This window comes from Oncorhynchus mykiss, chromosome 32 (assembly GCF_013265735.2).
Source record: "Oncorhynchus mykiss isolate Arlee chromosome 32, USDA_OmykA_1.1, whole genome shotgun sequence".
NCBI classification, from domain to species: Eukaryota; Metazoa; Chordata; class Actinopteri; order Salmoniformes; family Salmonidae; genus Oncorhynchus; species Oncorhynchus mykiss.
In genome coordinates, this window is record NC_050572.1 from 34762541 (window position 1) to 34775033 (window position 12493).

Genomic DNA, 12493 nt, shown 5'->3' on the forward strand with positions numbered 1-12493 from the left:
CAAAAGAACACAGACACTGGACAGAGGAACTCTGCCTAGAAGGCCAACATCCCGGACTCGCCTCTTCACTGTTGACTTTGAGACTGGTGTTTTGCGGGTACTATTTAATGAAGTTTGCGCTTTTCTGCCGAGTAATAACTGGAGTTTCAGAAGAAAGTTCTTTGTTTCTGGCCATTTTGAGCCTGTAATCGAACCCACAAATGCTGACGGTCAACTTGTCTAAAAGCCAGTTTTATTGCTTTTTAAAAATCAGAACAACAGTGTTCAGCTGTGCTAACATAATTGCAAAAGCATTTTCTAATGATCAATTACTTTTAAAATTATAAACTTGGATTAGCTAACACAACGTGCCATTTGAACACAGGCGTGATGGTTGCTGATAATGGGACTCTACTCCTATGTTGATATTCCATTAAAAATATGCTGTTTCCAGCTACAATAGTCATTTACAACATTAACAATGTCTACACTGTATGTCAGATCAATTTGATGTTATTTTAATGGACAAAAACATTAGCTTTTCTTTCAAAAACAAGGACATTTCTAAGTGACCCCATATACCCAAAGCAAAAACAGGTTTAGACATTTCTGCAAGTTGCTAAAAAAAAAAACACTAAAATATTACATTAACATAATTATTCAGAACTTTGTTGAAGCACCTATGGCAGCAATTATAGCCTAGAGTCTTCTTGGGTATGACGCTACAAGCTTAGCACACCTGTATTTGGGGATTTTCTCCCATTCTTCTCTGCAGATCCTTTCAAGCTCTTTCAGGTTGGATGGGCAGCTATTTTCAGGACTCTCCAGAGATGTTCGATAGGGTTCAAGGCAACTCAAAGACATTGAAACTCGTCGCGAAGCCACTACTGCGTTGTCTTGGCTGTGTGCATAGGGTCGTTGTCTTGTTGGAAGGTGAACCTTCACCCACGTTTGAGGTCTTGAGCGCTCTGAAGGAGGTTTTCAAAAAAGGAGCTCTCTGTACTTTGCTCCGTTCATCTTTCACTCAATCCTGCCTAGTCTCCCAGTCACTGCCGCTGAAAACATCCCCACAGCATGATTCTGCCACCACCATGCTTCCTTCACCGTAGGGATGGTGCCAGGTTTCCTCCAGACCTGACACTTGGCATTCAGGCCAAAGAGTTGAATCTTGGTTTCATCAGACCAGAAAATCTTGTTTCTCATAGTCCGAGTCCTTTAGGTGCCTTTTGGAAAACTCCAAGCAGGCTGTCATGTGCCTTTTACTGAGGAATGGCTTCTTTCTGGCCACTCTACCATAAAGGCCTGATTGGTGGAGTGCTGCAGAGATGGTTGTCCTTCAGGAAGGTTCTCCCATCTCCGCACAGGAACTCTGTCAGAGGGACCATTGGGTTCTTGGTAACCTCCCTGACCCTGGTCCTTCTCTCCCGATTGCTCAGTGAGGCCGGGCGGCCAGCTCTAGGAAGAGTCTTGGTAGTTCCAAACTTTTCCATTTAAGAATGGAGGCAACGAACCTTCAATGGAGCATACATCTTTTGGTACCTTTCTCCAGATCTGTGCCTCGACACAATCCTGTCTTGGAGCTTTACGGACAATTCCTTTGTCCTCATAGCTTGGTTTTTGCTCTGACATGCATAGTCAACTATAGGACCTTATATAGACAGGTGTGTGCCATTCCAAATCATGTCCAATCAATTCAATGTACCAAAGGCAGACTCCAATCAAGGTGTATAAACATCAAGGATGATCAATGGAAACCGGATGCACCGGAGCTCAATTTCCATGTCTCATAGCAAAAGGTCTGAATACTTATGTAAATAAGTTGCTTTAAAAAAATATATATATACATTTGCCAACATTACTAAAAACCTGTTTTCACTTTGTCGTTATGGGATATTGTGTGTAGATTGATGAGGGTGAAAAACGTTTTTATTTTTAGAATAAGGCTGTAATGTAACAAAATGTGGAAAAAGCCAAGGGGTCTGAATACTTTACGAAAGCACTGTATACGAAGGTAAATAAATAGCAGCAAACTGTTTAGGAGCGGTCATTTGTGCTTTGGCAAAAATTGCTCTCGATTTAAATCAGTGGTATTCAAGCTTTTTCAGCGCGGAGACCATTTTTTTGGCCAGAATTTCTACCAACCCCACCCACTCAAACAAATAGCGTAATCAGTCCGCACTTAAAAATTGGTTGCATTAAAGCTTACTTAATTTTTACATTTTGGAAATTATTTTCACTACATCAGGGATACCGTAGAGAGACATTTAGGATTTCCAGCCTTCATTGTGTAGGTAAACTTATTTGAAATCAAAACAGCATTTGAACGGAACAACCGATGAGCAGCAGGTGCTTCTCAGGGTTGCCGCTAATCTTACAATCAGGGATGTGGGTTTCTGGTCTACCTGTATACAAATTAGACCCCCATTGCATCTCCCACGCGTCCCCACTAGGGTGCAACTTCAAATACCACTGATTTAAATAAAAGGGGAAGGCATGAGATTTTTTATTTTTTTTATTAGATTTGAGGGTTTCAACAATTCACTTTCACTTTAGGCAAAGAAAAGGATAGTTATTTAGTAATAATATTTAATGTTTTAGTTTACTGAAAGGAAAACACTGGGGGACAGGACCTAGGTAATGAACAATTGTGTATGCGTGTTACGGGATAGGGCTTAACTGTGGCGTAGGGTTGGTAAAAGGGGGAGGGAAAAATCACATCGATACATATACGCATCATCCCATTGTTTTACAAAGACAGTCCCCAAACTCATTCCCACCCACCCATAGAATAGCAACAATTATAAAATAAATGATACTTGGGAGTATTAAAAAAAAAATAATGCAAATAAACAATATATAATAAAATATAATACGAATTGTACAGTATTCTCCGGTTGTTCCCATTGACCCTTTCCATTCCTGACACCTAAGTCCCATTAAGGAGTGACTTAATTGAATTCCTTTTTCGGATAAATTGCTTCTTAGAATGACTGGCCTGTCTTACCGGCCAATTTTATAGGTTCAGGCCAAACATCTGTATGAAAAATAATCTCCACAGGGAACAAAGAAAAAAAACACATAGTACAGAACGAGACAAAGACTACTGTTTAACTGTGAATAATGACAGAAAACATAAAACATCAGTACTTTTGGTACTCCACTCTTACTAGTATGCATTCATAATCCCAGCGCAAACACAGCTAACAAAAACGATACTGTGGTTGAAAGTATTTTAGAAGAGGTGCTACTCAAACACTCAGATCCAGAATACTCTCTCCCCTTTGGGGAAGCAAAGACCGGTGGATGGTGCTTTTGATGTGAGCCTTTAAAAAAGTATTCTTTACAAACATCTCTGCTATATTAAGGATTGTATGGGATGTAAGCCTGTTGTCCACATCTTTAAAACTCGCTAGTTCTTGCTTGCTTTTTAGTTTAAAAAAATCCTACACTAGAAAATATTTAGTGGCTGTATTCAGTCACCACTGTTGTTCTCCCAGGCAAGCCCTCCTGGCCCTCTTTTTCCGCTGTCTTCTCAACAACCTCTCTTGGGGGCAAGTTCACTTTCAAGGCCCAGTTTCCACTACCTAACAGAGATTGACCCTGGCATGCGACGCTGTGCCTCTCCAGGAGAGATCCATTCCAGAAGCGGGAGCGGCATTTGGGACATGAGAACCGCCCTTGGGAAAGGTGACGTCCACGATGAATGAGGGCTTTCCGTAATGTCCGAGAACGCTTTCCGCAGACCGAGCACTTCAGACGGGCCTGGTGGCCGTTATTTCTTGGAGGATGCCTCACAGAACGATGGAGCAAAAGTTTGGCCTGACTGGCGAATGTGGTGCTGGGGCAGTACTGGCATGGAAAACGTTTTATGGGGACTTCCATAGATGACAGCCCACTGACTTTAACCACACCGCCACACCATTGTCTAACTCTATACCCTCCTCTCATCCTCAGGAGCTGGGCAAGCAGTTTCTTTTGCTTAAGCTTCTCATGCATTATTCCCTTTTTCCGCTTCATCACTTTGAGTCTCCTGCTCGTGGCCTTATTCAAGGCAACCCCTACTAGTTGCCCCCCTCTCATTATGCTTTGATATTCGACCCTCCTTTTTTTCTCTCTTTTTCTCTTGCCACCAACCCATCCTTCTTGGGACTGGAACTGAAAAGGGCGGTGTTGACCTTGGGAGGATTGGTTTGGCATGTAGGAGCCTGACGGATAAGTTAAGGGGTGGCCTGATTCAAAAAGAGGGATATACTGATCTGCTTGAGAAGGATGTTGGGTTCCACCAGCTGGTGGGTTTGCCGACCCGGTGCGGCCCAATCCATGTTGCGATTGCCTGTGCCTGGACAAGCTGTTAGAATAAGCAAAGGCCTTCCCGCATACCTCACAGCAGAAATTCTTTTCACCCCTTATTCCACCACCATGGACAGTTTGTTGATGGGCTGTCAAGTGGAACTGATGGCGGAAGGATTTCCAGCACGTTGTGCATGTAAAGAGCTTCTGAGGGGGCTGAGGGGGCTGAGTGGATGAGCTGGACCCCTGAGACTTTTCTTGAGGGTACGGATAATAAGATTGAGAGTTTGCTTGATTTCCATCTAGACTAATAACCCCTCCATGGCCTTTAGCAATTTTTCCTCCTGGTGTACCATCCAATTCCACTTTTGTGTGTAATTTTCCATGTCTCACCAAGCTCTGAGCATAAGCAAACTCTTTACCACATAGGTCACATTTGTAGTTCTTCTGCCCAGAATGCACAGTGGAATGTTTAGTAAGATGGAAGTACTCCCGGAACTCTTTCCCACAAACATCACACCGGTGTGGCTTCTCACCTGTATGAACACGGTCATGCCGACGCAGGGTCTCACGTCTCCTGAATCCTTTACCACAAACTCCGCATGAATATGGCCGTTCTCCCTCTCCACGACTTCTTCTTTGTCGAACTATGATTCCATCAGGTCCTGGTTCTCTCTTCTGCCGAGGCTTGCGGGGCTTTTTCGGTTTAGCATTCATCATCTGCTGGCTTGGATGGGTTAAAGGGATGGTAGAGCCACTTCCTGATCTGTAGGTCTTGTCGATTTCAGATGTAGATGATGGACCACCTGGTGAGACTCCCATATTACCAAAGCCAAGTCCTCCAAGCAAACCTCCAATGATGTCTCTTCGCTCCTCTCCTCGACTCTCGCCAGTACTTATCTCGCAGGATGCAGCGGCAGCTGCAGCAATGGCAGACATGGCACTGCTAGTGACCTCATCCTCAGAGTCATCCAATAGAGATGAAAGAGGAAGATGAGGTTGCTGTTGATGGAGATGGTGTTGCTGTTGACTTTGAGGGTGTGGGTGTAAGGTAGGAGCCAGTGGTGCCTTTCTGAGTGTCTGGCTTGACATCCCACTGCCATGGGAGCTCTCTCCAGAATAACAAGATGGGTTAGCCTGCTGTCGTCGGTAGTCATCGACACTGTAGGATGGCTGGTATGATGGCCGGTTCCTTGAATAATCTGTGCCAAATTTGCTCGCGCCATCTCGTTGGTAATCACCTGTACCACTGCCTCCAGCCTCCATTCCAGTTTTGCTGCTACTCGCACTTGATGAGCTTTGATTTTCACCACTACCACTTGGTCTGGGCCGGGAATTCCTTCCAGGCTTTCCACAGGTGCCAGACGCAGCATGGTTTAGCAAAGAGGTGCTCTCTCGGAAGCAGCGACCACAAGCAGGGCATCGGAAAGGCTTATCATCATGAATCTTCTCATGCCTGGTGAGGGACTCACGGCGGTTGAAAGACCGTTGACAGACACCACATGCAAATGGACGAGCCCCTGAATGGATAACACCATGCTGGAGGAGGTGCCCCCTTTTCTTGAAACCCTTTCCACATTCGGTGCAACAGAATGTTTTGTCTTCGCTTGAAGTGTCTGGCTTGGCATCTTCAGAAGTCAAACCATGACTACGGAGATGCCTGCGAAGGCTTGTAAGATGACTGAAAGTCTTTCCACATTCACCACAGTGGTAGATGGCTTCAGGGTCAGGTTGACAAGGCATGGGGGCCATGGGATTGAGATTTTCAGGTTTAGGTAGCTGTGAATCATTAGCTACCAACACAGAGGCTGTGGATGAGGAAGGGGCTGAGGAGGAAGAGGAGACCGTTGAGGAGGACTGTTGTGTTGAAGAGAGAACTGATGAATGGTTACCACCAAGGCTGGTTATGGCTCCTCCTACAAGGCCCGGTTGAATGGTTGAATTTTGACTGTGTTCAGTGGAGCTGCTGTGGCAGTTACTACCACTGCTGTGACTGGTGCCATCTGCTTTTCTCTGAGGAAGATAGCCAGCCATAGCCTTCTTTCTCCTGCTACCACCACTTCCACTGTCTCCTTTCCCTTCATCTTTCGAAAGTGATAAATGGAGTGGTAGAGGGAGGGGCATACCACTAGCCTCTTGTTGCATCAACGAAGCCAGCTGATTGGAGGAGAGAACTGGAATACCTTGGAAATCAAAGCCACCCAGAGATGACGGCTGAGGTGTTGGGTGAAGAGGATGGTGTGGGTGGGTATGGCTGTGAGAGTGAGATAAAGCATGGGGTGCCAATGGTTGCTGCTGCTGTTGAGGCTGGGGAGTGGAGTGACTATGACTGTGAGAGGAGTGAAGAGCTGGAGGTGGGGCAAGGGCTGAGCTCGAGTCACTAGCTCCTTGGCCCAAACCCAGGCCAAGATGATTATGACCCCCTTGTTGAACCAGAAACTGCTCCAGACTGCTGTTGGTCGGGACACCAGAAAGAAAGTACTGATTGGCGGCAAGCATGCAACTGAACTGCTGATGTAAGCTACGTGGATCAGACTGCCCAACGAGTGGTTGCCCTAGGGAGGAAACTGCACTGCCAGGGTTGTTAGAAGCGGACGATGAGGCTGATGGGGAGGGCGAGGAAGAGGATGGTCCAGGTGAGGCTTGGGGAACAGAGAGGCCAGGGTGTAAGGGTGGAGGTGCAGATGTAACTACTCCTCCAATAACACCAGATCCTCCACTGCTACTACCCCCAAAGTCAAAACGTCCCATTCCAGAGTGCAGCTGCTCCTGCGCTAGCGCTGCTTCTGCAGGGTGAAACGGACGTAAGAATTGTGGGTATCCTGCAGCAGAGCTCCCACTAACACTACTGCTCATCTTGCTGGATTTCCGTGAACTGTGTGAGGATGAGGACTGGCTCTGGTGTGATATTGGTGGAGGTGGGGCACTCATTTTGGCAAATATAGATGACGAATCAGCAAAAGCATTACTTCTAGACCCCTGAAGAGACCCCAGACCAAGCCCAGATAGAAGAGCCCCTGACGACTCCCCCTGCTGTTGGTGCTGCTGCTGAAGCTGTTGCTGGTGCTGAAGTTGGACTTGCTGTTGGTGCTGGAACTGTCTTTCCAATCCAAGGCCTTTAAACTGGTGGGCTTGGTGTCCACTTAGCATATCTAGAATGTCCAAGGGGTACTTACTGAACTGGAACATCTCCCGCTCACTGATGGGAGGTTGTTCCTGGGTCACTCGCCCTACTGTTGAACTACAACAATATCGCACCAATAATAATCAAATGATCAATAGCCACAGCTACTGGAAGTAATGCTTCTTGAACAACTAGAATGACTCACTGCTACCAATGTCTATCCCCTCATATAGATTAATGCCTACTGCTTGCACGTTACAACCAAGAAGAGCAGGTAAAGGTCCTTTGAAATAATAAGTTATTTTCCTAATTTGGAATATAATGTATAAAACACAAAGTATAAATAGTATGCAGTCTACGTAGTGTTTTTAGATTCCTTCTATAGTTGTAGTCTTTATTTTTCACCAAAAATGTGAAGCTGTCAGCATCCAGCTGGGGAGATGAGGGATGAACAGGTGTTCCACTTCTTTTTCTGCCTGTTGATGTCACGATCTCAAAGACTGGGGAAAAACAGAAATATGGATTAAGTTAAATAGCCCGGGAGCTTGATAGCACCTCATCCCCAGAGAATTTACCAAGCATAATTGCAAATTATTTTCAGCTCCCAGTGTTGGCATACATGACCACTTATCACTAGACAAAACTCTGGAGACCTTCATTTTCCAACTTAAGAATTGTCCAAATGTAAACAAACATTTGTGCCTTCAAAAGATTGATTATTTACAAGAACTGTTGTGTAGACCAAAACAGCCATCAACTCTGTTATTGGTGCATTTGGTAATATAACCATCTGCAGGTACTAAAGGATTACAATCATTGTTATGAAATCATCCCTAATTAAATCAGGCCTTCATGGTAGAATTGCAGCAAAGAAACCACTACTAAAGAACACCAATAATAAGAAGAGACTTGTTTGGGCCAAGAAACAAGCAAGGGACATTCGACTGGTGGAAATCTGTCCTTTGGTCTGATAAGTCCAAATTTGAGATTTTTGGTTACAACCACCGTGTCAGCATTCTGCAACAATACGCCATTCCACCTGGTTTGCGCTTTGTGGGACTGTCATTTGTTTTTCAACAGGACAATGACCCAAAACACACCTCCAGGCTGTGTAAGGCCTATTTGACCAAGGAGGGTGATTGAGTGCTGTATTAGATGACCTAGCATCCACAATCACCCGACCTCAACCCAATTGAGATGGTTTGGGATGAGTTGGACCTCAGAATGAAGGAAAAGCAGCAAACAAGTGCTCAGCATATGTGGGAACTCCAAGTCTGTTGGAAATAATTCCTCATGAAGCGGGTTGAGAGAATGCCAAGTGTGCAAACCTGTCAAGGCAACGGGTGGCTATCTAAAAAATATATTGATTCTTTCGACTTTTTTGGATACTACATGATTCCAGGTGTTATTTCATAGTTTTGATGTCGTCACTATCATTCTACAATGTAGAAAATTGTTTTAAAAAAGCCCTGAATGAGTAGGTGTCAAACTTTTGACTGGTACTAATATATTTTCACACAATATGCATTTAAACCCACTTCACCTGCATTTTATAATTGAAAGTCATCAGGGGCATGCAACTATAGTTTTACTTCACACAAAATAAATGAATGGTACCCATTAGATTGAAACTATTTGGCTTGCATTATGTCAAAAACATCATAATAGGCTAGAGCCCAATTTGCACCCTTTGACTCATTTGTCAACCCACTGGGGAGCCAGGCCCAACCAATCAGAACAAATTCCCCACAAAGGGGCTTTATAACAAACAGAAAAAGCTGTCTGGGTGGCTAGTCTCAGACAATTTTATTTATTTAACTAGGCAAGTCAGTTAAGAATACATTCTTATTTACAATAACGCCTGGACGACTCTGGGCCAATTGTGCACCGCCCTGTGGGACTCCCAATCACGGCCAGTTGTGATACAGCCTGGATTCGAACCAGGGTGCTGTAGTGACGCCTCCAGCACTGAGATGCAGTGCGTTACTCAGGAGCCAAGGGTAAAAAAAGCCAGATGTAGAGGTCATTGGCTGGTGTATTTACACATGGTCATGCTGTTTAATCGGCTTCTTGATATGCCACACCTGTCAAATCACAACAGCATGATCATTACACAGGTTCACCTTGTGTTGAGGACAATTAAAGCACACTTAATGTGCAGTTGTTAACACAATGCCACAGATGTCTCAAGGGAGCGGCAGGGTAGCCTAGTGGTTAGAGCGTTGGACCAGTAACCGAAAGGTTGCAAGTTCGAATCCCCAAGCTGACAAGGTACAAATCTGTCGTTCTGCCCCTGAACTAGGCCATCATTGAAAATAAGAATTTGTTCTTAACCTGTTAGATCTCTAGGAGCGCTATTTCATTTTTGGATAAAAAACGTTCCCGTTTTAAGCGCGATATTTTGTCACGAAAAGATGCTCGACTATGCAGTTTTGGAAAGAAAACACTCTGAAGTTTCAGAATCTGCAAAGATTTTGTCTGTAAGTGCCCCAGAACTCATTCTACAGGCGAAACCAAGGTGATGCATCAACCAGGAATTAGCAGAATTTCTGAAGCTCTGTTTTCCATTGTCTCCTTATATGGCTGTGATTGCGCAAGGAATGAGCCTACACTTTCTGTCGTTCGCCCAAGGTCTTAGCAGCATTGTGACGTATTTGTAGGCATATCATTGGAAGATTGACCATAAGAGACTACATTTTCCAAGTGTCCGCCTGGTGTCCTGCGTCGAATTCGGTGCGCAATTGCCAGCTGCTTCTACTTTACCATTTGATTCAGGGGAGAAAGCATGTGTCCAAGAACGATGTATCAATGAAGAGATATGTGAAAAACACCTTGATGATTGATTCTAAACAACGTTTGCCATGTTTTCAGTCGATATTATGGAGTTAATTTGGAAAAAAGTTCGCGTTTTGAGGACTGAATTTTCGGGGGTTTTTTGGTAGCCAAATGTGATGTATAAAACGGAGCCATTTCTAATACACAAAGAATCTTTTTGGAAAAACTGAGCATCTGCTATCCAACTGAGAGTATCCTCATTGAAAACATCAGAAGTTCTTCAAAGGTAAATGATTTTATTTGAAGGCTTTTATGTTTTTGTTGAAATGTTGCGTGCTGGATGCTAACGCTAATGCTAACGCTAAATCCTTTGTTTGCTAGCTACTGTTACACAAATTATTGTTTTCCTATGGTTGAGAAGCATATTTTGAAAATCTGAGATGACAGTTTTGTTTACAAAAGGCTAAGCTTGCGAGATGGCATATTTATTTCATTTCATTTGCGATTTTCATGAATAGTTAACGTTGCGTTATGGTAATGAGCTTGAGGCTGTAGTCACGATACCGGATCCGGGTTTGGGAGATCAGAGAGGTTAACTGACTTGCCTAGTAAAATAAAGGTAAAATAAATAAAATACGAATTGGCATGCTGACTGCAGGAATGTCCACCAGAGCTGTTGACAAATAATTTTATGTTTATTTTCTACCATAAGCCGCCTCCACCGTTTCAGAGAATTTGGCAGTACATTCAACCAGCCTCACAACCGCAGACCACACGTAGCCACGACAGTCCAGGACCGCCACACCCGGCTTCTTCATATGCGGGATTGTCTGAGATCTGCCACACTGAGAGTTGATTTAACAGTGGGTTTTTGCACAACCAAAGAATTTCTGTGCAAACTGTCAGAAACTGTCTCAGGGAAGCTCATCCGCATGCTCATCATCCTCACCAGTGTCTTGACCTGACTGCAGTTCTGACTCGTAACCAACTTCAGTGGGCAAATTCTCACCTTCAAACAGCCACTAGCATGCTGGAGAAGTGTACTCCTCACGGATGAATGGCGGTTTCAACTGTACCATGCAGATAGAAAACATGTATGCACCGTGTTCGCGTTGTGGGCGAGCGGTTTGCTTATGTCAACATTGTGAACAGAGTGCCCCATGGTGGCGGTGGGTTTATGGTACAGGCAGGCATAAGCTACGGGCTACAAACTGCAATTTATTGGTGGCAATTTGCATGCACAGAGATACCGTGATGAGATTGAGGCCCATTGTCGTGTCATTCATTCGCCTCCATCACTTCATGTTTCAGCATGATAATGCACTGCAAGGATCTGTACACAATTCCTGGAACTGAAAATATCCCAGTTCATCTATTGTCTGCATATTCATCAGACGCGTCACCCATTGAGCATGTTCGGGATGCTCTGGGTCGACGTGTACGACAGCGCGTGCCAATATCCAGCAACTTCGCAAAGCCATTGAAGAGGAATGGGACAACATTCCACAGGCCAAAATCAACAGCCTGATCAACTCTATGCAAAGGAGATGTGTTGCGCTGCATGAGGCAAATGGTGGTCACACCAGATACTGACTGATTTTCTGATACAAGCCCCATTTTTTATGTATTTAAGGTATCTTGACCAACAGAAGCATATCTGTATTCCCAGTCAAAAGAAATCTATAGATTAGGGCCTAATAAATATATTTCAATTGACTGACTTCCTTATGAGCTGTAACTCAGTAAAATCTTTGAAATTGTTGTGTGTTGCGTTTATATTTCTGTTCAGTGTATTTTGCAGATATGAAAGATTCACCAATAATTGTTGATGGAGGTCGACCAATCATGATTTTTCAGCGCCGATACCAATTATTGGAGGACCAAAAAAAGCCGATTCCGATTAATCAGTCGATTTAAAAAAAAAAATGTATTTGTAATATTGACAATTACAACAAAACTGAATGAACACTTATTTTAACTAAATATAATACATCAATAAAATCAATTTAGCCTCATAAATAATGAAACATGTTCAATTTGGTTTAAATAATGCAAAAACAAAGTGTTGGAGAAGAAAGTAAAAGTGCAATATGTGCCATGTAAGAAAGCTAACGTTTAAATTCCTTGCTCAGAACATATGAAAGCTGGTGGTTCCTTTTAACATGAGTCTTCAATATTCCCAGGTAAGAAGTTTTAGGTTGAAGTTATTATAGGAATTATAGGACTATTTCTCTCTATACAATGTGTATTTCATTCATTGGATGTTCTTATAGGCACTTTAGTATTGCCAGTGTAACAGTATAGCTTCCGTCCCTCTCCTCGCTC

At 43.7% G+C, this 12493-nt stretch overlaps 1 protein-coding gene across 1 annotated transcript in view; it reads right to left on the reverse strand.

Annotated features, from left to right (window-relative positions):
* Positions 1-2476: 2476 nt before the first annotated feature.
* Positions 2477-12493, reverse strand: part of LOC110489256 (zinc finger protein 865) — a 23123-nt gene continuing 13106 nt past the window's right edge. The window contains exon 2 of the mRNA XM_021561907.2: positions 2477-7893. Within this exon, the coding sequence (XP_021417582.2) occupies positions 3439-7458 (4020 nt within the window). The 5' untranslated portion in view covers positions 7459-7893 and the 3' untranslated portion in view covers positions 2477-3438. The remainder of the gene's footprint in view (positions 7894-12493) is intronic.